This window comes from Aythya fuligula, chromosome 5 (assembly GCF_009819795.1).
Source record: "Aythya fuligula isolate bAytFul2 chromosome 5, bAytFul2.pri, whole genome shotgun sequence".
Taxonomy (NCBI): domain Eukaryota; kingdom Metazoa; phylum Chordata; class Aves; order Anseriformes; family Anatidae; genus Aythya; species Aythya fuligula.
This window is the reverse complement of record NC_045563.1, coordinates 36,837,988-36,864,245: the sequence shown is the minus strand read 5'-3', so window position 1 is coordinate 36,864,245 and position 26,258 is coordinate 36,837,988. Positions and strand designations below refer to the sequence as shown.

Sequence of the window (26,258 nt, the reverse complement as noted above, 5' to 3'; positions counted from 1 at the left end):
CATAACCCGTGGTGCTCTGCCTTTGGCTTTGTGCTCAGGAATAGCAGAGCTGGATCCTGGCATCATCAGATGCAGACTGAGGGGAGCGTGGTTGTGTTTCTCCCACCTCTCAGAGCTCAGCATGGTGTTTACACCGAGCCTGGATTGGCAGCAGGATGGATGCTCTGCGGTGAGGTAGCCCCTTCCAAAAAAAAATCTGTCGGAGCAAACCTGTGCCTGTCTGCATCCGCTGTGTCTTTGGGTGGTCTGAGTCATGCTGTGCCATGCCCTGGGATGCCCGGCTTCTTCCAGTCTGCGCTGGGGAAACTGGTCTGTGCTGGCCGGGCACACCCAGAAATTTCGGGGAGGGCTGGGAGATCAGTGCTCCTGCAGAACAGCTGTGGTTGGCACAGAGGCTCCGTCAGGTCAGGAGACGAAGAGCACCAAAGGGAGGTCTAGCCTCAGAGGGGTTGCCCCGGCATGCTTCAAAAGCTGCTTTTGGCAGCGTGTGAAAGAGATGCAAAGAAAGACCTGCTGGCTCAGGGCAGGCTCCTGAACAGGCACAACTCGTGCTGCGATGCTGGGTGAGCCGGGAGGAGGTGGTTTGAATGGTGCTGTGCTTGCAGTGCAGGACACGGAGCGGCTCACATCAAGTAGCTGGGAAAATCTGCTGATCTGCTTGCATCGCTTAGCTTCCAGTGTTATTGAACATCATTGCTAATTGTAAATTATTTCTCATTGATTTTGGGGGCCCAAAGCCTTGCTTTCAGGACAGATATGCCAGAGCTGAAGGGAAATGTGGAGGGAAGATATAAATGATGGTGTTTGGCAGGGCGAATGACACAGGTTGTGTGGTATTCTCCTCTCTGCTGCTGTTCAGCCGCTGGCTTGTGCAGCTGTGCTCTGCCATGGGCACTGCTCCCTCCCCTCCTGCCCCGTACACCCAGGGAGTCAGGGAGCTTACTGAGTGCTCCTGCTGCCCCTGTGGTTTTGGGCACGCCAGTCTCAGCGTGGCAATGCCATGGCAGGAGAGCCCACTCGTCCACCACCGTAGCAGCGGGGCTCACCAGCTCTTCCTTGCCATAGAAAAAATTGCAAGGACACCATCCTGCGTGCAGCTCATCGGAGGCATAGGATGTGTGCGAAGCTGAGCCCTTTAAATCTTGGTGCCCTAGTTAACAGGGATTTAGTCCTTCCAACCTGTCACAGCCCATCTCATTTTTCCTCTTTTTTCTTTTTATTTAGAGGATTATGACTGTCGCATTGAGCTTAAAGGGGATCAGAACGCTCTGTGTCTTTCTTCTGCTTCTCCCCAATGTCTCCCGAGAGACACCACAAAGAAGGGGCAGGAGCGGATGAACGGGCATTAGCATCACTGCGAGTGCTGAAGAAGGGCTGAGGAAAATCCTGTGCCTTTGGGCTCATGTTCTTGCGGGATCTGCAGGGGATGCTGTGTCGTGCTCATGTCCTGATATCATGCCTGTGCAGGAGCAGGGGCTCGCAGCAGGCTGTTGGCGGCTGCAGGGGGAGAGTGCTGGTGGGCAGCTGTGTCTGAAGGGGTGCCCTTGCGGCTGCTCTGTGCTTCCTGTACCCTAGGAGGCATTATTCGAGCTCACGGGTGTGCAAAAGGCACTTGGTGCTGCCTGCGTGTTGCATGGTCAGAAAACAAGGTATGCAAACCTACCTGATTGCTTCAGCTGCATGTCGGTGAAATCCAAATCATAATATCTGAATTTCAAACGAAACCAGTGTAAGCAAGCAGAAGCACGGGGTGACTGAACTCGCTAGTTTATACAGCAGTGAATTGGAGAAACTAGAAAATAACGCAGCACACAGCATTTATTAAATGTCCAGGAATTCGCTAAACCAAGTCTTGTGGCAGATTCACTAAAGCTAAGCAAGCTTTGGGGATCCACATGACATCATCATTAGTTGTTTTTTTTTTTGTCTAGCTTTCTGCTAATGCAGTTATAATTCCACTAGAAACACACCTCCTGCTGCTATATTTAACTTGCCAGCCCTGTATGAAGCTTTAATTGTGGTTGTCACCGCTCCGTGGTGGGGACGGTCGGGAAGCACGTTGCCAGAAGGCTGCGTGAATCACTGAAGGGGGTTCTCTTCCCGGAGCCGAGTTGTGACTGAGTGGGAAAACACTTCTGTTTAGCTCAGAATTTGCCTTATCAGCTCAATGTTTTTCTTCCCAATGTAAATTCCCATCTCGCTGTCACTTGGGAGCGCCTGACGTGGGTAAATTTTGGTAGGTTTCAGTCGCTGCCTGTCAGCTGTTTTGGGTCTGAAGTTAGCGAAAGCGGCGCTGGCTGTAAGCCTGCCTCGCTGCTGGGCCCGTGCCTCCGGGGCAGGCTCTGCACGTGAGGGACGTGTCTGGGGGAGCCCCTGCAAGTGGGAGAGCGGGGCAGGGACACGTGTGGAAGATCAAACCATGGGGGGCTGCTGCAGGGCTGCCCACGGTCAGCAGCCGCTTCTCCAAATGGCTGCGGGTGAAGGCCGTGCGGCCTGAAGCACGTGGGCACAGCCCTCAGGCACAGCCCCTGCTGCCGGGTGCCTCGTGCTGTGACTGGGGGTGTCGGGATGTCCTACCCCTCGATTACCCCAAGTGCTGCCTCAAATTTATCGTGCCTATCTTTCTACCTGTTTGTTTGCGGGAAGAAGCAGCGTTTGGGGATAAGCTGCCGGGAGTGGGGATACAGGCGGGAGAAGCTTATAAACGGCTCCTCTGCGCGGCAGCGTTAATCATTAAGCCAGCCACCACTTCACTGCGTGACTTCTCGCCAGGGCGAGCTGCCCCTTCAGGCTGAGCAGAAATTAACCTCGGGGTGTTTGCTGAGCTTGTAGGTGGGCGCTGGGAGCTGGACCGCGGTCTCCCCACTGCTGGAGGCTCTGTCGCTGGCAGTGCAGCACGGCTCCTGCCGGCTCCTGCCTCGCTTACCACTCTGGCTTTGGAGAGTTAAATCCTCGACTTCACCCTGATAATGTGAGGTTGCCCAGCTTATGTTGCTTCTAATGTAAAGTGACAGCCGTAACCCATGGCTCAGGCCAGTAGCCTGTGTGATTTGCTCTTCTTGGGGGAAAAAATCCACTGTAGGCAGTCTGAAGATCATTCCCTCTGCAGAAAAAAAGCGTGTTCGTCTGGGAACGTGCTCCTGGCGTTTGTATTATGCGTTTGTTTTTTGCCTTGTTAACAATTTCTTTAAGCAGCTAGGTAACAGTAACGTGAATGCCTGCATGCTTAAACATACGGCACAAGGTAGAGTGGGCAATACTGGCTGACGGGGCACATGGCCTTTCTGCCACAAGTCATTAATAGTCAAATGCAAACACAAACTGCAGCACTGACTTTTGCAGGAGCAGAATTTTGCAAGGATAAGCTCAGCTGGTTGTACTTTCCCCCAGAAAAGAAATCTGAATGTTGCACATCCACTTCTGCTACTGCAACCTCTGACTTCGGTCAAGAGGGGTGTAACTAGTGTATGTTGGACAGTCTGGGCAAATTCTGCTGGATGATGAGAAGAAACACGAGTGAGCAGGCATTTAGCCTCACTGTACTGGTAGGTAAAGCTGGATATGTGAGCTATGGTCTGTGAGCTGCGCTGCGAGGCTCCAGAGACCACTTCCCTGATCAGAGGGGTACAGAGGGGGGATTTTGGGGCAGCAGCAACATGCCACCCCAAGGAGGCTCCTCACAGCCAACAGCAGCACCATTCCCCGAGGGAAACTTGCCCTGTCTGACACATCCTTGCTGTTCTTTCTTGAAAATCTCCTTATGGCTCTGTGAGATCTGCAATTTGGAGTGGCTCTGCACTGTAAGCAGGAATGGGTTATCCGGAGTTATTTGAGGGGAAGAAAATGACCAAGATGGAGTGAAAACCCTGCTGATTTAAAGAAAAGCTCCCTAGCTAAATACCTTTGCCCCTTGAGAAAGAAGAGAGTGGAAAATCCCCACTGTTTGATAGGGCTGCTCAGGCCCCCATGGGCTGTGCCTCCAGAACTACTCACAGTGCTTCTGCCAGCTCACTACCTCCAGCATTACCAAGGCACGCGTGAAAAGCATCTGCCCAGGAATGTCTTTGGTGTCATTTGGAGGGCAGCTCAGCTATCTGTCCTCTGGACAGACACTGGGTCTGGTGAGGAAAAAGACATTTATACTGTGCTTTACTAAGTGTTGACCTAAAAGAGCGTGTCACTGCACATTTCTCAAACCTGTTAGCTAAAAATAAATCTCTCCGTTTTTAATTAAACGGATTGAGTGGATTTCTGAGAATTTGAAGGTGGACAGCCATAAGCCTTTAGGTTTGCTGGAGTAGCTTGCATGAACTTGGAGAAGCTTCCCTGGTGCTCCCAGTGGATGAGAAAGGAGTACGAAGAAGCACAAAGTACAAGGACTTTTTTCTTCAGTATATGCCTATAATGTAGGGCTGGTGTAGAAGTATTAAAATAGCAAATATTTGAATGTTTTAAACACGAATCTTAATATTGTCCTTAATTGTCATGGCCTAATGGTGTTGTTGCAGAGAAGAGTGGGCAGAGGATGATTTTCCTCGAACATTTTCTTTGCTGTGTGGGCCGGGGGCAGTGCCCACCTGACTCAGCTGCTGTGCAGCCACGTTTCTCTCTGCTGGTCAATGAACAGAAAATGCTGCTTTCTGCACGGGGAGCGGGGATACTGGCTGCTAGAGTCACGTCTGAGCTGCTGCTGTCACAGGAGTTGGGAATTAGGCGTTGCACCAAGCCAAGGATCTACCTACTAAGGATACACAGACTGAAAAGGAACGAGTGTTTGTAAGTTAAACAAATTTGTAGTAGCATCTGTTTTACCCAAATTTTTATTTTTTTTTACTGGGGGAAACAATCCAGAGACAGTGAGACTGAGACACTTCAATTGTTATTTTTGGCACTAAATATATTTTGTATTGACACATCTGTCTGCTGCACTTCACTTAACACATTTCTGAAGAGCCCTTGAGCATCTTCTTTTACAGATCAAGAATCAGAGGCTAAGAAAGGTTAAAGTCTTGATTTGCACTGGTTGCTCATGCTCTGACTTCCTCTTTGAATGTGTCTCGCACCGGGCACTCGGCTGACACCCCTTTCTCTAGTGTATGTGTGAACAGCCATGGTTCCTTTGTGGGAAGAGGCAGTGGATTAACGAAAAGCGAGGTGAATATACCCTACTGGTGTGTGGTGCCAGGATGCTTCATCCCCTGAGGATGGTGCTTCTCCTCCTGATGAGTCTTTGGATGCAGCATTGAGAGCGCTCAGGTCTGTTGGCAAAGTGTGGCACCTTTCAGGGCTGCACGGTGAAGCCCCTAGTAATGAGAGGCTCAAATGAGACAGACAGTAACGAGCTGTCCAGGGATGGCTCATTGGCTTCTGCCTCGCAGACAAAAAAGTGTCACCCTAATTTGTGCTTACCTAGCCACGCAGCTGGCTTTTATTCTTGAACTAGATTCCTAGCTAAGATAAAGTCCCTTGGGCATGCCATTTGCATGGGGTTCTTAATTAGAAGAATTCATCCTAAACATGGGCATCTTTCACTCATTAATATGGCAGGGGATAGAGATTAATTGCATCAGCAGAAACGTGTTTGTTGTTGTTTATGTGAAATGTGGCGGTCCTTGGTGTCTGCAGGCAGGGATGAGGTTCTGGGTGATATTGCTGTGCTGCCACTGTTGTGTTTTTAATTATTTAATGAGTTGCTGACTTTGAGTGGAGGTAGCTCCACAAGGCTTGCTCTCTGCTGATCAGGAGATGCTTAAAACTTGCCTATTCCAAAGCTTCTAGATCTGCAGTGATAAAGGGGGAAAATAGTGCCATGTTTAAATTTTTAATAGCCCTCTCCTAAAACATCTTTGTTCTCCTCTCCTGTACTGCCACGAGTGAAGGAAGGGACAGGGTGCAGAGAGGTTTGCTATGATAATTTCAGAATTAACAGCTTAGTTTGCAGCACAAGTAGATCTTGTATCCTGCTTCTTTCCCCTCTGCCCCCCTGTCCCCTCTGGTTCAGCTGGCCAAGGGATGCCCTTTCAAGTGTCTGGAGAAGAGAGAGCTTAGAAAGTACTGTGCAGAGCTGAAGAATCGGAGCTTAGAATTGCTCGTTGGATCCTTCTATGTGAAACCCAGCTTCTAGAATTAATTGCTTACGTTCAGGTTTCGAAGGGGCTGTGTTGTTCACAGAGAATAATGCAGGAACAGCTCGCCGGCTCTGAAACACGTGAGCACGATTTGAAATGCTTGCCAGTGGGGTGCAGCAGGGCTCTCCTCTGAAGCTAGTGGCAGCAATTAAATCACTGGAGAGGAGTGTTGGTTCCCCCCCCCCCCTTTTTTTTTTGTTAATAATCTCATTCATCTTTTCAGTGGAAAATTTCTTTTAGCTGCCTCAACTCCTTCCTTCCTCCCCCGATACCTGTCATGGTGTAAACATATTGCCGAGGAGAACTGTGTCCTCACACAGAGTGAAGGCATGCGAGCTGGCTCATGGAGACAAGTCTTAAGCCCTCTTCTAACCTGGCTGAGATTTTGCTCTCACCCCAGGAGCCTTGGGTGCCCATACAGCTACCCCAGGTCCCTCTGGGGCTCTCTCTGTATGTAAAAACTGTGATCTTCAGCTTCTGTCCCCTAAGTACAAAAACTGGGAGATCTGTGGCATTATGAGAGAGGGGATGAGTATTTGCCCATGCACTTAGTTAATACCTGCTCTTCAGTGAGTGCTTTATTGCAGGTGTTTGCTGAACACTTCTCGCACTTCCCCTTTGGGATTAAAGTGTTAAGAAATTTTCTCCTTCCCCTTGTGCTCTGTGCTGTCTCACCACAAGTCAGGATGAAAGCGCCTCCTCGGCCAAACAAGATCTGGTGGAAGGTTGTGCCTGGAAGATTTCTTCGAGTAGGAGGTTTTTCAAGTTTAGTGGACACTAAGTTAAAGAAATATCTCAAAATGAGGGAAGGTAGAACAAGCATTTTTGCCTCTCCTTGTTCTTAAACGTGTAGTGCCAAGAAATCAGAAGAAGAAATACTATGGAGTTTTTAAGGTGATTGAAGATTTGGTGGTTTGCTGACCTGTGGACTGTGGAGCCTTCTCTGTCTAGAAAAGCCCCCAGAAGAGTTTCTGTGCAGTTTTCTACATGGCTAGCTCATAGTTTGAGGCCCCAGACATCTGATTTTCCAATCTGCCACGTGTCTGAGGACAAGAGTTACAGCCTAGCACTTCAGAATGGTCAAGAAGTTACTGACAGTCCTTGGCTTATTGGGTTCCTCTGTGTAAAATCTCATATACAGCACTGATGACTAATTGACTGAACTCTTGTCTGGAAAAGTTTCTTGTGAGATGTGAGTAATGTAAAATTGCCTTACTGGCTCCAAAAAGCATAAATATTAGTTTAAAATGACTGTTGCCAGGCAGAGAACGCTGTTATCTGCTTTTAATTACAGGACAATATTTTCATTAAAAAGTGAATCCAAGTCATTTTTTTTCCGTACAGTGAATGGAAGCAGTTAATAAAACTAAACACGTTGGGTTTGAGATTTGCAAGGTCTCTCAGATGAGGACGTACAAAACACCTGCTTCCAGGTGTGCCCGAAGCTGCTGCTGGTGTTGCAGCTCTCCCGTGGAGCTGAGGTGGAAAGGAGGTGTTAATCACTCCTCAGGGGCTCTGTGAGACATTGATGCAGCACTGTGAACGTCGCTGATCGTGTCCTCCAAAAGATCTTGCTGGGGCCATTCAGCTGGAAGAAGGGGTGGACAGCTCTGATAGCTTGCTGAGAGAAGCAAAATTTGTGATTTAAAAGCCTGGGGACGCTTCTTACTGTTCCTCTTGCTACATGAAGGTGAGATTCTTATATTTTGCTCTTCAGGTTAACATAATTTATGCCATTCCTGCAGATCTTGGTAGCTGCCAGTAGAGGCTGTGCGTGGGAGGTCTGGAGAAATTATCCTTACACTCTTGGGGTACGCCCTTCAGCTGTCTGCACATGTTGCTCCTGCTTCCTTGACCCAAGCAGGGCACTGCCTCCCTTTTGGGCTGTGACGGAGGCAGAGGCTCTCCCAAAGTATTAGTTAGTCTGTGACTAGGTTAGTCCTGGTGACCTGAGGAGATTCCTGGTTGCAGATAGCTCTGGAGATCATGGTACACCAGGAGGAGGAGTTGAGCTGGTATCTCACTGACCTTTTGTGGTGCTCCTGCTTGAATCATCAGGTATTTTCAGCTTCCTCAGCTGATGTGAGCACTGGCGTGATGACCAAAAGCGGGACCGATCTTCATGAGAAGGAAGGTGACAGACAGAGGAGGATTCAATCCCCAGTAGATCCAAGGGGCCAGCTTGTGTGCATGGCAAACTTGGCATCTGCAGTCGAAGCGATGCTACCTGACCCTAGATGAGATGCCTTGTTTTTTGAGGGAGTGGATTTAAATCAGGACAACGTTGCCGCCAAAGGCTGTTCATGACCTTGCAGCAGCCAGAAGCCCTGCTGTGCTCGCTGGCCTGACTGCATGTGCCACTAACCAGGCTGGAGTGGGTGGTGTGGAGCTCCTGGCATGTCTGTCCTGTCCCTGCTGCAGAGAGGGGAGAGCGTGTGTTGGGTCTGAATGCCATGGGAAGGGTCATGTTATGGAGGCAGCAGTACTGAGGGCACCAATGCCAGCTTGTGCCACTGCTGCCACTGACAGCAGGTCACCTCGTTGTGGGATCTTTGGAGGCTGGATGGAAAAGGAGTAGCAGGAGATGAGTTTATTTTGGACAGAGTAACCTGTGACTCATCCTCAGCTTCCTAGAACCCACTGGTCCAAAAAGTGTAATAATTCTGCAAGACTTCAGTGTCACGATCCTTCTTTTTGTTGGCGGTGTCTTAGAAAAGTCTTGGAGTATTGCTCATACTACTGCTTCAGCAATAACTGCTGAAGCCACCGAAGACTTAACCTTGCAACCTCACGTCAGCAGCACTGCTCCAAATCTTCAGATGGAAAACACGGAGCATGGAGGGGGCAAAGACGATTAATTGCCTTCTGGAGGTGATTCAGGGAAGCGTATGAGCACATCTCCATTTGCTGCCAGCAGGTACTACAGGCTCACCCTTGCTGTAAATTACAGGCTTCAATGGTAGGACTGAATGTCAACTGCTCTGTTAACCTATGAAATCTAAACCTTTTCAGCCCATCTCTGTATGGGCACCTTGCTAACCAAGTTTGCTTCTTCAGAAATCTTATGTCTGTGCTAGAAGAATTCAGCAAGATTGCTGGCTAGTGTTACAAAGTGCAGGACTTCAATAAAACCTCCAATGACGGTTTGCTTACGTAAATGTGACGTGAAACTTCTCTGTTCTCCTACCCTGCCTCTGGAAAGCAAAACATGATTTACTCAGGGAATCTTCCGTCGTCTTCTGTCTACACGCACCTCACATTAATCTGGTCACCCATTTAAATCTGTGTCTTCCTTGAGCTCTAACATTTATATAAGCCAAGTTCACTCAGCCCATTAGTCACAATTGCATCAAACTTACTGTAACATCCTTGTCAACGAAGACTAAATTGAATGAACTTCTTTCTGTGTCCCTTCTCCCCCCAGTATTTGGATATTTTCTCTTCAGAATTAATCTTTTAATCTCTTTAGTGTTTGAAATTTGACAATTCCACAACAAAGGTCACACCAACCGTGTGTACCTACTATGACAGAATATAACAGAGATAATAAAAACACGAGGGAAGGGCTGAGTTTAAAAGCCAAAAAGGTGGCCTCCTTGTAAAACCTCTCCCAAAAGCATCAGCAAAGAGGGATGCACCATAATGTCAAAGGATATTTGTCTAAAAGGAAAAAGGTTGTAAAAATAAAAATATTAAAATAATCCACGTTTGAAGTCTGGGTGATTGCAGGTGAGCTGTTAAAAATGTCTGTGCATATGCTACAAATGGTAGGCTGGCTGCCATCTTTTTCATCTGTTTCTCCTCTCATTTTTGTGTCTTTTCATGCAGAAACTACGTGCACGGTTTATGAATGAGTCGTTTGGGAGATGTGGATGTATAATTTACATGTGTGTATATTGGCAGGCTTGAGGTTCATATTGCAGCCCAGCTATGAGTGCATACTGTAATGATATTTTAATTGTGGCAACTTTGGGAGACTTCTTTTCAGTGCTGAGGATTTTCATTTTATTTGAAAATAAGTATTTTCCTGTTTTATTTCCAGTAGTGGTTCAGAGAGACTTTGCTGCTCTGTGGAGTGGTACCAATGAAGTGACAAGCTGTTGGACCTCTTGAGCAGAACCACAGGAGGTCAGAGGGATGCCTCTTGGTATCTACCACAGGAGCTATCTTACCTATCTAATAACAGACTAAACCAGATTGGTTTGGCTGCTATGGGAGGTTTGCTGGGGTATTTTTGTCCTCACTGAGCAGAGGTCCATCGTGGGCACCTTTTACTTTACAAGCCCTGGAGCCCTCTGTCAGAAAGGGCTGGTGCCAGTTGGCTCCTGGGAACAAGCTGCCTTTACTTCTCTTGGGTTTCTCCTGTCTGAGACAACCCAGATGGGACTTGGGGACGTCCAAGAACTGGAAACAGGCAAGTTACAGTCCCCTCCTGTGTGAGGATGGGGTGGCATTGCTGATGAATTCACCAGGGCACCATTGACTTGCAGCAGGTAGAGCCCTCTTTAATTAGAGGTGATGTCTGAGGTGGTAGCACATCCAAGTGTGGATTCCCTATTTGGGTTGCTGCTCAGAGGCAGTTTTCTATATCAGGTATCTCCTAAAGGGCTGCTTTGGTAACGCAATCTGCCATGACTTTTTTCCTCATCCATATCCAGAAGTCACAAGGCAGGCCAAATTTTCAGGATTCAGCCCTGCATCCCTCTATGTCATCTTATGCATATGAAGTGTACTTAAGCTTTTGTACTGCTTGATAAAAGCCTACAGGCAAATCTGAGATTGGATCAGTATTGGCAAATCCCTGAACTATTTGGCATGCTGCAGTGTTACCGAGTGGCTCTCTTGCTGCTATCTTCATAGGCCAGGGGAAACTGAGATGGAAAAGCACTCTCATGGTTGAGCTGGAGGGACCAGGAGTTGGAACTACAGGGTTTTACTCCTGACCTTTGCAGCTTACAGTTGCTCAGGACCTATTCCCCTCACAACCTGCCCGGCCCTCTGGTCCTCACCCCACTGGGGCAGGGGGGTGCCTCCACCAGCAGCCTGCCTCTGAGCAGAGGCTCCACCGGTGAAGCACTTTCAGCTCTGCAGATTAAGACCGCAATGAACGCACGCTTGCTTGTGAGGGCTAAGTGAAGAGGCAGTACCTTAAGCCACACGATTGTTAGATGTTTCAGTGTTCCCCAGTTAATGAGCCTCTTTGAGATAGGTGTCAAGAGAAAATAAATCCTATCGTGTCTCAGCCCTTACACAGTAGGATTTGAACTGTGTAACACCGGTTAATGCAGAGAGATAAATTGCTGTTGCGTTACCCTCGCCAAGGTACATGGTTCGTGTCAGTTGTCTCTCCGAGGCAGCCATTTCTGGAGCACTCCATCACACGCTACAAATACGCTTTTAGTAAGGAACACGACTGACTTTTCTGCAAAGAGAAATGTGATTTGTTCACTAATCTGTGATTAAAGATCAATGGGAAAGATGCCTTTCTACTTTCCTTTAATGAACTTATTCATTCTGTTGCTCTGTGTGACTGACAGATCTGTATCAAGCCCCAGCCTCTAGCATCACAGTACGAACCTTTATTGCTTGTGTTTAAGGGCTGACTGTTCATTTACCGTCCGAGTACCAGGCAGTTATCCTCTGCAAACCAGCACACAGAAGTGAGTAGTGTGAGGTTCTAGCAAAGCAGGGGGACAGGTGTTGAAAAATTGTGCCTTTTTGTGATGAATGCAGATTACAAGGAATTGATCTGCTAGTTTCTAATGAAGAATGTGCTCCTCAGGTCTTCTGCTCTGCTTAACTTGGGACACTGTTATAAAGGATCGGCTTTCCAGAATTGCCTGAACGTACCAAGAGTTTGGGTCTTTTTGCAAAAGGATGCTTTTCTTTCTCTTTCTGGAGGGGTTCTGCTTTGGGTGTCTTAAGTTTTAAGACCTTAGGTCTGAACATGACCGCAGTTGGTTATACTTGGGGGAGGGCAGGGAGCCAATTTCTGGCAGTTGGCTTGTTTCATTTTTGTGGGTCCTTTGGAGCAGCCCACAAATGACACGTTGAAAACCACACTGGTAACCCATGTATGTTGATATGGCAATTCTCTGTTTAGGCTCCTGTAGGTCGTTACCAGAGCCTTGAAGTAGGTGCTAGCAATGAAGAAGTCTACTTTACTCGTGCTGGTTTTGTAAGCTGCTTTTGGCCAAGCTGTTTGGGAAGAAGCTGCAAGTGGATGCCCAAAGCAGTCTGATGAGTGGCACCGTGCTGGGCACAGGCATCAGCTGTGGCTTGGGTCAAAGAAGCAGGCAGAGCCCTGCAGCCGCGGTGGGGCCTGAGGCAGGAGCTGAGCCAGCCAGCAGGCCCTGCCGGGTCTGCAGCTCACCGAGTGCTAATTCCCTTCTCACACATGGGAACTGCCTCTGTTTGCAGTGGGTGAGAACCTAGCTTTAAAAAAATAACACACACAAAGGCAACAAAACAAACTAAAAATTACTGTGGTATTGCTATGGTAACAAACATCTGAAAAGCAGGCAGATCTCTGTATCAATTGCAGGCTCAGACTTTATAGCCTGTGCCCTGGTGCGTGCATACGCAATCAGAGGCAGAAATGAAGCTGTGAGGGAAAACAGCAGCAGGCTTATGATACCTTGGGGTCTTCCCAAACGTGAGAGTTACTGCGGGCCCCACCTGAGGCAGGCTAGGGGCGGCTGCAGGCTGCTGGTACAGTCTGTCACTGCCAGTCTGTTGCCCAGCCAGACTGTGGGGGATGAGGGGACAAATGCACCTCACAGCATTGGTACAGCTGAGCAGAAACGGGTGATCATGGGATGGGTATTGGAATATCCCATGTTTTGAGTTTAAGAACACCTTAGCCTCTCATAAGGTTTTTGGGGAAGGCATAGATACAATTTGCACTCAGTTCACTGGCAGGCCTGGCATCAAGGCCTGGGAGGAGGCAACAGGAGCTCGGCTTCTCCTCTGGCATGGTGTGGTTCTGGGTTTTGCTTTGTTTTCATTCTTTGCTTTCTGTTTTCACTCTGTTATCGGCACCATTTGTCTCTTTAAAATCAGTGACATAGCAGAGGAGGTGCCAACAGCAGAGAGCTTTGCTTCTCCGGCTGAGATGGAGCAAGTTCTTCCAAAGCACCCCTAATGCATGGGGTATGGTGGTAGCTCTTCCCTTCCACAAGGAACTCCAAAAAGTACAGCAGGACCAGGCAATAGGGCAGGAGGGAATGAGAAGTAACTTCTACCAGGGCAATTGTGGAGGTGCATGGGAGCCACACTGTGTGGAGGCTGATGTGAGGAGAGAGGAAAATCCACCCTGAGACAGCCTGTTTTTGAAGAGGAGGCGCTAGCCCAGCATTGGTACACCTTCAAAACACTGCCGAGGAAAAGAGGTCTCGTTTCCCCCCAGCCCTCCCTGGGGGATGATGCTGAAAGGAGTATGGCACAGTGTGTGTGTGGAAGGGAGCGGCCTCTTGTCGTGCAGTGAATTCTCTGCTTGTTGCAGCTCCCGCTCCTCAGGGACCGAGCTGCAGGCTGATTCCTCCTGAACAACATCTCTGCCTTCAAATTAGTAGAAGCTATTAAGTGTGAGATACCGCTGGGGACGTGCTCTGGATGCTTCTGGCATGCTGCTCGTTTCTGGCCTACCTTGTGTGTGACTGCGGGGAGGCAGGGGAAGAGATTGTGGTTACTGAACTCTCACGTGTCAGGCAGGGCACACGGTGGCACGCCATTACGTGCAGTCATACCACTGAATGCTTACACGGGACATGTGTGGCAGAACTAACGTTGTGCTGAGACTTGTCACTCAGGATTGCCCTTTGTGCTGAGTGCTTGACTCTACAGCTTCAAATGTCCCTTCTGATACTGGTTTTGGGAGAGATCTCTATGAAGTATTGTAGATACTGACAGACAGTGAAGTGCCCGTCGTGTACGGTAGATAAATCCTGAAGGATGGGCTCCTGTAGAAGTTCAGCACATCTCTCATCTCTGACTTCAGAAATACAGAGCAGCTCCTGTTGCTTAAGCCTCTGCTAATTGGGGAGAAAAACTGAAAAATGACGTCCCAGCAGCTGGCCAAATCCTGAGAAGCGTGTCACTTGGTGGCATGAGAGCTGCTATGTGTGGCTCACACGCCGCGTCTGCAGAGATCTCAGTGGCAGCTGCCTTGTGTGCTAACCAAAAATCAGATTTCACATCTCACTTGAATCACTAAACCCACTTCATTCAGTAGGAGGTGCTGCTCTGCTAAGGCTTTTTGCTCTCTGTTTGGCGTGTTGCTCTTCAGGCCATCTCCAGCGGTGGTAGGCAGGCTGTGTGAGCTGGGGTGTGTGGGTCAGGAGATGGGTTGGTGCTGTCGGTCCATCGTCCTGCCACGTTCAGGCTTGTTACTCAGCATGCCTTTTGCACCCAACCAGTTATGGTAAGAAATGCTTCTTGCAGACTGTAATGAGAGTTATAAGCCAATTCTTCTTTCACACTTCTCTTTTCTCGTTTAAGAGTAGATCTTCCAAATCTTGTTCCCTCTTTAACAGTTCTTTCAAGTTTTTGGTGGATGGTTTTTGTTTTTGTTTTTAATGCGGTATCTTTAGTGCTGTGTGTCCCCATGCTTGCAACCACAGCTCTGCTGTTTGCTTTATAATTTATTTTTTTTGAATCTACTTTGAACAAACCTGTCAGCAAGTTTCCTTTGTTCATATTTGTTCATCTCCACGCTACCTTCTGGAGCCAGAAAAGCTAAAACCCAACAAGAGTGAGCCAGAACTGTGAAAAATGTCTCTACATCTTTTTCTATTTGGGAGAAAATGAGTTGTTAGAGACTCTATGTCTCTAACAAGCTGTATTGCATTTAACCTTTAGCTCACCACCACAACCTCCAGCTAGAAATTTATATATTACTTGTCTTTTCTGTAACGAAGGCTATGTAACAACATACTAATTAGAACGTTTTCTAAACATAACCCATTTCTAGGGCAAACATAGCAGAAAATTGGGGCTTTGATTAGTAGAGTGTGTGTGTTTCTGTTTATATTTCCTGTTCTGGCTGAGATACTGTCCTGCTGATGTGACTGGGAATTTTGCCACCGGTCAGGATTTCAGTGGTAATTTACAACACCCTTAGCTTTTACATTGTGTTCTTCTGAATATGAACAAAGCGTTTGTGCTTCGTGCTGCTCTCTGAGTAACTTTGGAGAGGAGGAAGCAGAGCTCATCCTCATGAGTACCCCTGTGATTTTGATGGAGTGAATGGTTGGATTATATGTATATAGTTTTTCTTTTCCCTTCGTATTTAGGAAGGCTGCTGGAGGCCCAGGCAAGATTCTTTGACCATCACAGCACTGGTGGCTTTTTGGAGCTATGCATCAATTTAGTGAAATAAATATGAATGGTGAAAAATGTGCCTGCCTGGTACTCCAAGGCAATGGGAGGAAGCTAGACTGTTGCACTGCCCAAAGACATGAGCTCACTTGATCCTACTCGCAGCTACCATGATTTGGAATAAGAACTAAAAATTAAAAATAAACAAAAAATTTTAAAAAAAGCACCTGATGGAACTTAAGGAGAAGAGAAGCCACGTTTCTTGACCACATTGGTTATATTCTCACAACACTCCTCTGGGAAGCAAAAGTTTATGGTCTCAGCTCCAGGTGTGGGAAACAGCCACGTACATTTTTCTTATGACAAATGCATGAGCTTTTTGTTTAAAAACTTGCTTGTGGATTGGAAACTGCTGCCACTGGGCTAAGGTGTGCGAGGCTGTCGGCACTGCAGCTGTGGCACTGTGAGGGAAGTGGCGTGTGATGGTGGGGCTCCTGCAAGCTTTCTGGAAATGTCATTTGGGCAAAAACTCCCCACTGGAGTAAAATGTTGAAGTGTCTTTTAATAAATGAACTCAAAAATAGCAGTTCTCAAAATCTGTCTGATCAGGCCTAAGATTTAGCCAAGCCAAAAACCAGCTGTAGGCCAAGCTTTCTGCATAGCTGTGCTTTTGCTGACCACAAACATTCAAACATTACAGGATTAGTGCTGTTTGTATTGTATGGGGACTGGTGCGGTAATGGATTTTAAAGATCCTCACTGGTCACATTGCAGTCACTGAGTTTGTTTTGCCGCAGTTTGCATCTGCAGGATGAGACGAGTGGCTGCGTGAGGGGCTGCAGGGCTCCGTGCATGGGGAGCTCTGGGTTTCCATGAGCAGTGGTTGTGCCCATGACCTGCCCTTAATATTTTGAGGCTCAGGTGTGTGCGTTTTTGTTGGTGCCTGGGTCAGTGGTTCAGCTCTTGCATATATGCCCAACTCTTCCCTGGTTGACAGTGATTAAAAAGGAGAGCAGAAGGGCTGTTGAGGATGCTGCTATTAATAATGTGATGGAAACCTAGAATGACAGAGGCCTGCATAGTGTAACACAGTTTTTTTTTCATATTTGACAGGCATATATGAGCCCGTTGCATGATTTTTCATTGGTATGCACTATCCTTGATTAAATTTGCTATTGGGGAGGTGAATTTAATGCCTGTGCAAATGGAGACCCAAGCAGGAGCCGAGCATGGTTCTGAGGGTCTTGTCAGTTCAAATTGATTGCTGAGCCCTGGAATTGGAGTAATGCAGTAACTGAAAAATTAATCAATTAAATTGGATTTCATTTGGCTTCTAAACAAAATGCCAATGGCCTGATCCACTCAAATCTTCACTGACAGGGAATGAGTTTCTGCATTATCAGAAGACTCTGTTGTGAGCCACAGAGCTGAATGCATGGTGGTGAACACATCTGAGCAAGCTGCCTCGTGCAGGACTAATGCTTGTAATAATTCATGGATGCATATGCACCATCCCCACTGTCCTACCCAGATGGTATTTCCTGGGAAGATGAGTTCCATGCAGTTTCTTATTGAGCAGACGGGTGCTGACGGGCTGGGTTTGTCCCTGTTGGGAAGATCCAGCTGTCCCCTGGTCTTCCTGTGCGTTTCTGAGGAATGTGAATGTTGGCTATAGCAGAACTATGCCATTTTATTCGTAATCTTCTAATTCCCATTTTAAAGCTGTGACTCTTGAGGATGAATGATTAAAGAGGTATTTCAACTCCCCTTTTCTAGTCTTAGCAAAAAGCCCTTGCAGGGTGATCTTGAAGGCAAAGAAAATGAGCCTCGAGCTTAATATAATTAAATATTTTAATGCTTTCAGTGAACTGTGCCAGCTCCTCAGTGCTCACTGACCTCTGCTTATCTCTTAAGTAACTAGTTTGCAACTGCCTACATTAGCAAGAAGCAGGCAGCAGCTGCAGGAGTTCAGACTAAGATGTTTCAGGGAAGCTGCACTGTTATTTTCTTGACCATTGGAGCCTTTCTCCTTTTATTTTTTTTTTTTTAATAGCTAAATCTTTAGTTTCACTGTTGGGGAAGCTTCTTCACACAGCTTTCTTGACAAATAGTATGGAAATGTAGGCTATATTCTTGAGTTTTGTCCATATTCTGTGCTGTGTTTTCTTTATGGAAAGCTGGGGATTAGTGTAGCTTCGTTTCCTCTCTTGACCTGAGGCATTCAGCAGGTTAAAACAAAAAACAAAACAAAACAAAAAGAAATCTTGACTTCATCAGGAGAGGTTATTTTTCCTTAGAAATTTCAGCTGCCTATTCTCAGCCTCCCGTTCTCCATGTCACTTCTCCTTTCTGCTGGCTTGGGAATAGCACAATGCTGCCTCGCCGTCCTCAGCTTAGCAGGCCTGAAGCTGCTTTCTCCTCTACGGAAATATCTGTGGCTGCATCTGTCACTCTGGACAGTTGTGATTCACTGGGAGGAAAAGGCTGAATGTAGGTCACTTGAGTTCAAGGGGAATGGATGAGTGCATCAGCTCAGGAGGCACATGCACATGTTGCATCTGTGCGGACAGCAGAGGTGGGGGAGTGGGCACAGGGAAATAATTAGTGATGGATATATTTAATGAAGATCTATCCCACCGCCATTTGCACTGTCTTATTGGCCTCATGGGTACTACCAGGTAATCAAGAGGGCATTATCTGTGTCTTGATGTTGAATGAGGTGCTATAAATCTGGGCTCAGGTAGTGACTATATCTAACACTTAGAAGACAAATAAAACTGTTCCTTTTTCTTCTTTGTTTTATTAACTCAAAATTACTTGGAAACCTGGGTCACTCTTAGTGTATTTAAGTGTCTACAAAGACAGGGATATTTTGCTGCAAGAACAAATGTAGCAGCCTATAGTGCCTGACTGAGAGACCTCAAAACCCACTTTTACAAACTGCATGTGTATAGCATTTAGCAGAGCAGTGCTCCTATATACAGTGAGTAGCCAAGATGGATTTTGCTAAGGAGGTTTTCTATGTGATACTAAACAGATGTCTGAAAGCAGACAGCTTCATATTCATGTGACCATCACTTCTTTGTTCAAAACCTTCATTCCCAGAGGCACTGTGTCTCCAGCTACCCTTTGGGATCTCTTTCTGACTATGCTGTTGTTCTGGTAGGGGCGCCAGTATCAACTGCCTAGTCTCTTAGGTATTGAAAGAGTGTGCTGGCATATGTCTTCTCCCTGACACTAGATGTTGTCATGGATATTTATGGATAGAAATAGGTGTGTTTGGAAAACAAGTGCTGTTTCAGGGAAGAAAAACTCACAGACCTCTCTCTCCTCTTTCATGCTGGTGCTCAGTAATTTTGAAGACTTTCCCCTCACTCCATTTTTCAGGGTTTTCTTCGCATTGGCTTTCTCCTAAAGAGAAATATAGAAGCATAAAGGCTTTCTGTCACCAAAAATGGTGTCCTTTGTGTTACAGCAAAATTTGCCAAATGGGGGAAAAAATCTTTCTACCCCAGGAAGTGAGAAGAAGATCAAATGAGCACAAAGCCAGATGTGTCCGGACATGCGGGTGTTTATATAAATTCAATGTATAAAAATATCATAAATATAATAAAAGCAAAAATTGTCACAGATTTTCAAGTTTGTATAATGGACATCTGTGTGCGTTAGACTTCAAACTCAGGGAAGAAATAGGCATTGGCAACTGCATCACCTCATCTGGGGTCTGGATTTCCATGCTTCTGAGCAGCTTTATTTCCTCAAAGTTGCTTATAAGGTAGTGCCTTCAGGCATCTATCTTTGAAGCTCTTTTGGCTTCCACTGTTGCTTTATATAACACTCCTAAAAACAAAAATTGAGAAGGATGCCCCAGAGCATCATGTCCCCTCCCTCCAGTTATTGGCAATTTCTTTTTGCCTGTGGTTAGCTGGGCCAGAAAGCTCGGTGGGGTGCAGCCCTTGCTAACTGCTTCAAGGTCTGCTCAGGGATTATATAGCTGGATCAAAGATGGGCATACTTAAAAGGTTACCTCCTATTAAATGTAGGGAAAAATCTGTCTTGGCCAGCTGTAGAGCACAATAACTGACAGTATCAGGCACTTGTCGTGTGAGGTTGTAGAATAAGTTCCATCTTCTCAGGTTACCATTCAACAATGAATATACATCAGGGAAAATGCATGTAGTAACATAATTGTCTTTATTTTCATCTCCCCCCACTCCTTTGTTAAATTTCCCTTGCACAGATTTCCCTCTCCTGTGTTGCCTACTTTCTTCCCCCAAACTGTCTAAAAGACCAGCTTGGCAAACCATGGCAAATCTGTTTGAAAGGCAGTGGCCAAGCCTTGTCCATCAACCCACTGTTGTGACCTGTAAGTTGGCATCGTCCCATTTCTAAATCTTTTATGCCACCAACCCCCAAGGTCCAGCGGCTTGTGACACACACCACAGGAGGACGTGATGTTTGCTGCATCCAGGCTGTAGGCAACACCATGGAAAACACCGTGCCATCTTCTGTGTCTCTTGGAGGAAGCTCTGAGAGTGGTGTCCAAAAAGTGATGGGTGTGGGGAGAAGGTTGCTGTGGAAACCAAACACAGGAAAATAGTTGCTTCGCCTTTCTTGCATCATGCAGGGTTTCTACCTTTTCAGGCCAGATGCTTGAGGACGCTTTCCTTGTCAACAGCTCATAGCCTCTGCTGGGGACCCACCACTGCTCTCTCCGTCCCCATTTGGAACTGGCAGCAGGCCTCACGATAGCACGGAGCCGATGCCAGTAGAAAATCTCTTGTGATTGATTGCTGGTGTGGGAGCTGATCAATTCAAGTTGCTTTACTACCTCCATTGTGTTACTCTGGTTTGTGCAATATACAAACTAAATGTCAAAATTAATTTCAGAGTCCTCTGTCAGCGCCTGTACTCCTCAAAGAACAAGGGATGGTTCTATTTAATTGTGGTAACTTTTATTAACATTTCATAGCAGAAGTTCTGTAAGAGCACGGTTCCCAAACCACATTTAAAAAGCTTTACACAGTTAAAGCATGAATAAAATAGGGCCTATTGCTGTCAGGCACAGCCTCTTCTCTTAAAGTATTTTGTGCAATTTAACAGAGCAGTTTATGGGTTATTCCACGAGGAATAAGAGCTGAGTGCACGCTGGGATTCCTAAACCCCCTCTGAGAACGTGATACCCCCTCTAAAACAATTGCCATTGGCAAAAGGCATTCGAGCTCGCATATTCAGCCCACTGACTGACAGTACCGTGCTCCCCAGCAAGTAGGATTCTCCTGGGAATTTACTGGGAGCTGCTGCAGCTCCCAGTCCTGCCCTGTCTGTATGCTGTGCCATTCGGAGCCCAGCACCGTGTTGCTGTAGGGGCTGCAGAGCAGCACGTGTCTCCCTAGCATCCCCAAGCACTGTTGTGCCCAGCAGCTGGGGTTAGAGGGAGAGAGGCACAGGCAGATGTGGGATCACTGCGGTGGAGGTATGTGGGGGCAGTGGGATAAATCACCTTAAAGATCACCCAGTTCCAACTACCCTGCCGTGGGCAGAGACACCTCCCACCGCACCAGGTTGCTCAAAGCCCCCTCCAGCCTGGCCTTACAGTCTCTCTGGGCATCCTGTTGCAGTGCCTCACCACCCTCTGAGTGAAGAATTCCCTCCTAATATCTAATCTAAACCTACCCTCTCTTAGTCTAAAGCCATCACCCCTTTTCCAATCTCTACACTCCCTGGTAGAGTCTCTCCCCATCTTTCCTATAGGGTCCCATTAAATACTGGAAGGCTGCTACAAGGACTCCCTGGACTTTTCTCTTCTCTAAGCTACCTAACCCCAGAAAGATATGCAAGAGCTGCAAAGTATGCATCCTGTCATAAAATTGGTGTGAATCTAACCTCAACTACAAATTATTAATTATACTTACATCTGAGAGTTTTGCATACCTTACCCCCGTTGAACAGTGATTCCTTCTGGCCCCTGGAATACGCTTTTTCTTTTTGAGTTTGGCCAAGCCAAAAAAAAACATCTTGGGACTCTAAGTTCCCAAACTGCTCTGGTTTTAGTGTCTGTTTTCTCAGTGTTGGAATTGGTGTGTCTGGGCCTGGTGGCAGATGATGGACAGAGGTGAATGGTGCTGTATATTACAGTCTTGCAAGCGATCTGGCCTAGAGCTATAGCACTGTCCTAGTTGAGAAATGAGGCCCTCACATTTTCACGGATGTGCATGGCATTAATTCCTTTCCCTTAATCCCCTGCTTATGGCATTAATTTTTCTACTTAAATAGTTGCTTGTCCCTCAAACCATGTCAAAACACACATAATGATGTGCTTTCAACATCCAGAAGAGTAGCTCAGTCCATCCTGTCACTAAAGGGAGGAGCATATGTGCAAAAGAGAAATGGTAAAATGAGATTAAAAGGCTTACAGTATTTCCTAAAATTTTAGTGTGTGAATTGTGTTGGAAGTCACAGTAACGTTTGGGTCAAACCTCAGTTTGTGCAAACTACTTTGCTAATCCCTAGTCTAGACACTCAAATTTCCAGTGCCTATTAATCTTTTTCTGCTTTCACGTAGCAATTTTTTGGGGTCTGTCATAGCACATCAATCAAAAGGAACTGGTCTCTTCTGCTCCTGTAACTCCCAGTTGTAGTTCCAGCCTCAAGAAGTGTCTAGCCATATAGGTTATGGCAACGAGCTATCCTGGTGATTTGGTAAAAACCTTACCTGTGAACTCAGCTGTACACACTGTGCCTTTAATGTGCCCAAAGCCCATACATGCTTAATTTGACTTTCTCCTCTCGTGAGAGGTGTTAATGCAAAGGGAGAGGAAGGAGGGGGTTGCTGTCAGTCTGCCCACCTCAGAGGAGTTTGTGGGGGAACTGAGTACTGTTTCATGGAGAATCAGTGCTGTTCCTGGTAAGTATGTTTTGAATTAACAGTGATGAATGTCCTGTAGTCAAACAGCTGTGTTCTAGGGAAGGAATCTGATAAAGCAAGTCAAGTCAGTCCTTTAAAAATAAGCTTTATATTCACTTTGCTGGGCTTTTATGTAGCTGTGTGGACACCACTGAGAATGGTGTTTGCTCTCCTCTGTTTATTAGGCTTTGCTTTTGTGTTGTTTGCAATGAGTTGTAATGTCTATGGCTTTTCTGAGGAACTGCTACCATGGTGTTTCCTCAGTTTTTTTGTATTAGTTCAGTCCTGCTGAACTCTAGGGGTTTGAGTGCCTTTATTGAATTACAGGTATTGTTTTCAGGTACTTTTCTACATGCATTGAGATAATTTTGAATTCTAATCCGGCTCCCCAATGTCTCTGACACCTTTTGCTGGATTTCCTTGGGCTTTGATAAAAATTGTTAGTCTCAAGATCCAAGCCGTTAATAGCCCTGGATCCAGCACCCCTAAAACCTGCCCTTGCAATAGCCCCTCTGCTCTGTCAATGAACGGTTGGTAATCCTGCTCTGACAGCAGCTTTTTAGTTGGTTTCAACCCATTCTCCTCTAGTTTTAGTCTAGGCTATTATTTCTCTAGCTTACTAATGATATTTTATAAGCCTGTATCAAGAGCCTTACCAAAGTCGTGATGTGTCACATCTACTGCTTTTCCACACCCGTAAGACTGATTACTCCATCACAGGAGCAAATTATCTTGGTCTGACATGATGTGGTCCTGTCATATCTCAGCTGGCTGCTATTTATTACCCTCTTCCCTTCCCGGTGCGCACACATCGGCCATTTGATTACTCCTTGCAGCATTTTCCTGAAGCTAGGCTGTCCGAGCTATCATCCCCTGAATCCTCCTTCTTCCACGTTTATAGAGAGCATGAAGAGATACCAGCTGAGTTAAAAATGAGATGTGTTCTTAACTGATAATGAATTCCTAGTGCTCTTTATGTATGGCCCACGTCAGCCCCAGGGCCACCAGCCCCAGTGAGGCCGCAGCAGGACTCCAGCTCCTCACAGCCCGGCCTGGCCACAGACCCCACAGAGCTGGGCCCACGTCCCAGGCCTTGTCTGGTCCCCAAGGAAAGTTCCTGGGGCTGAGGCTGCCCCGGGGCCCCTGTTCGGGGTGGAGGGATGGGGTCAGGCCCTGTCCCGCTGCCGTCGCAGTGCCCTGACAGGATGGCTCCCGCAGGCTTGCTGCTGCTTCCAGCGCCTTGCACAGTGTTCGGGGCAATATAAACCAAACCCAGCTGTCGCTTTTCCAGGGCTTGGGGAGACAGAGATAAGTAGCAAAGGGTGAGTGAGTGACTGGAAAATATTTAAAGGCGCAGGATTTGCTGGGGTTTTGCTACACAACAGCGTTGTTTTCTAGGGTGAGAAAGAAAGGAAGCTCTGATTGACATAACTTCAGATATAAATTAGAGGAGGAAATCATTTCAGCTTTTAAAGAAACCAAAGTAACTGTTTTTTCCTTGTTCTGACAATACAACCTCAGGGAAAGTCTAAGAAGCAGGGGAGGCAGGGGCTGGCATCCCCGCTGAGGTGCCTGCAGGGTGGAAGAGAGGCAGAGTGCGTGCCAAAGTGTGCCTGAACCTGAGCTGGGTAAATCCATGTGCAGCAGCTTGAGCATGCTGTGTTTGAGAAAGTTTCTGGGTATTGAAAATAGTGTAGCTTTATTTCCTATGCCAAGACGTTTTTTCCTTTCTTGTATGGTCAGAAAGGGAGATCTGAGCATCAGGCTGACTTGGCTATAGTAGTCATAACTTGATGGGTCTTCCTTTTTCCTCTCCGTCATTTCATTCATCTTTTCTCCAAACTGAATAATTATAACCTTTAGTTTCTCTTCATCCTCCAAAAATGTATTTCCAGAGACTGCGTTGACAAAAACTGTGCTCTGGCCATGACTGCTGAGCTGTCCCTGATTTTGTATGACAGCATTCATGACAGTTTGTTTTCTCCGTCCTGTTCTAAGTCCAGACGTTTGCTCTCAAAAGCATTTGGACAGTGCTCTCAGACACATGGTCCGATTTTTTGTGTGGTCCTTTGGGGACCCAGGAGTTGGACTCAGTGATCATTGTGGATCCCTTCCAACACAGGATACTCTGTGATTCTACTTTTTGTCCTATTTTCCACCTCTGCACACTAAGTGCTGAGGTTTCATTGAGCTGTCCATGGGGATGCTCAGATCCGTAATGCATGTGGTCACATTTAGTTTGCGGTCCATCAGTGTGTGTGAGTAGTTTAATTTGTTTCTTCTAATGTGTGTTACCTTGCACTTGCGTACACTGCATTTCATTTGCCATCATCTTGCTCAACCATTCAGGTCTCTTAGGGTTGTCCACACTGCAGAGGAGCCCTTTGCAGAGACAGTGACCCTATGAGATGGTCTTCGAGTGTTGGCATTGTGTTGACTCCGTGATCAGGGAAAGGAAATTAAGAAGCATTTAGGGAGTGGAGAGGGATAGCCCTGTTGTTTTAGCTTCTGTGTGGGACTGGGGATGGTCATACGCAGTTTCCAGCTTTATCATGGCCTTCCATGAGACTGAACAAAGTTAAGCAAGGCTTAGGGGGAAACCTGTTAAATCAACTCCATCTGTGTTCATAAGCAGTAGTGAATGATGAAAGGCTGAAAATTTTCCTCAAAGTACTGTGTTTCAGCCATACTGGCTGGAGGTTGTTCTCAAGCCCGTGCTGTCTGGAAGGGTTTCCAAATGCCTGCAGTCTTGCACGTTCTGTGTAACAAGTGCTGCAGAGAATTTGGCTCTGTCTGCACTATCGGGAAAGCAGATTTCAGCTGAAGCTGAGTTGGTGAGGATAGCGAGGCCTGCAATTTTCCTCAGGGAAGGCAATTATAACATTACATCTGTGAGGGTTTCCTGCTTACCCTTCCAAGCTCTTGCCTGTCTTGCTTCCTGCCATACCTGAGCTACTTGCGGATATGTGGCAAACAGCCTCCCGTAGTGTTTGCATCCAAACGTGTTACATGTGTCTAAACATGGATCAGCTGCTCTCCCTGACGCTCTGATGCTTATCTCTGCTCCAGATGACAAGGGCTCCCCAAGGAGAGAAGAACAGCCGGAGGGGGTTTGATGAAAAGGCTTATTTGTCCTCAAAGCTGCTGAAGGCTGGAGAAGACCCCTACCGCCAGCATGCTTTTAATCAGCTAGAGAGCGACAAACTCAGCAGCGACCGGCCCATACGGGACACCAGGCACTACAGGTACTGTGCAGCCCTTGCTCCACACCATGGCTGCTGCTTGCTGTGGGCAGTCCAGTGCCACACTGTGTTGTTCTGCAGTGTTAACAAAGGATGCCTTTAGCTTTTCTTCACCAAGGTCTGTTTGTTACTTCACTTTGTTTCATGGTTAATCTGCAAAGGTCTCAGTGCACATTCAGTCCCAGCCCAGCTTGTTGCTTTTCTAGTACATCTTCTCCTAGGTCTGAGCACTATCCTGTTATTTCAGTTTTTGGGTTTCAGCATAGCCCCTCCATTGCAGCTTAAATTGCTCAACTGGCAGCTGTTTTTTTTGTATAACTGCCTCTACACTCTTGGCTTCTCAGTGAGCCTCTGTCCTGGCTGCAAGGTACACAGCTGTTGTAACATTGCTTTACTCTGTTTTTTCTCACCTGCTGTGTGCCCTGGCTGTCTGAACTCATTTCGTGTGTTCTTTTCAGCCAGAGTGTTACATTTTGGATGAAAAGTGCTGAGGTGGGGATGAAAATAACACGATTTTCATCTTCATACAGTGAATATTTCATGGCTTGCAAAGTGCTGGTTGTTCTGTCCTTGTTTCACTGGGGGTGAATTTATTCTGCTGATTAAACTCATCCTTAAGTTACTAATAGTGCCCAGGTAATTATTTTGTACCTTCTTCAGTAC

At 46.7% G+C, this 26,258-nt stretch overlaps 1 protein-coding gene across 2 annotated transcripts in view; it reads left to right on the top strand.

Annotated features, from left to right (window-relative positions):
• Positions 1-26,258, top strand: part of GALNT16 (polypeptide N-acetylgalactosaminyltransferase 16) — a 63,524-nt gene that overhangs the window by 4,438 nt on the left and 32,828 nt on the right. For both annotated transcript variants that reach the window (XM_032189541.1, XM_032189540.1), the window contains exon 2: positions 25,423-25,598. In XM_032189541.1, the coding sequence (XP_032045432.1) occupies positions 25,423-25,598 (176 nt within the window). The remainder of the gene's footprint in view (positions 1-25,422; positions 25,599-26,258) is intronic.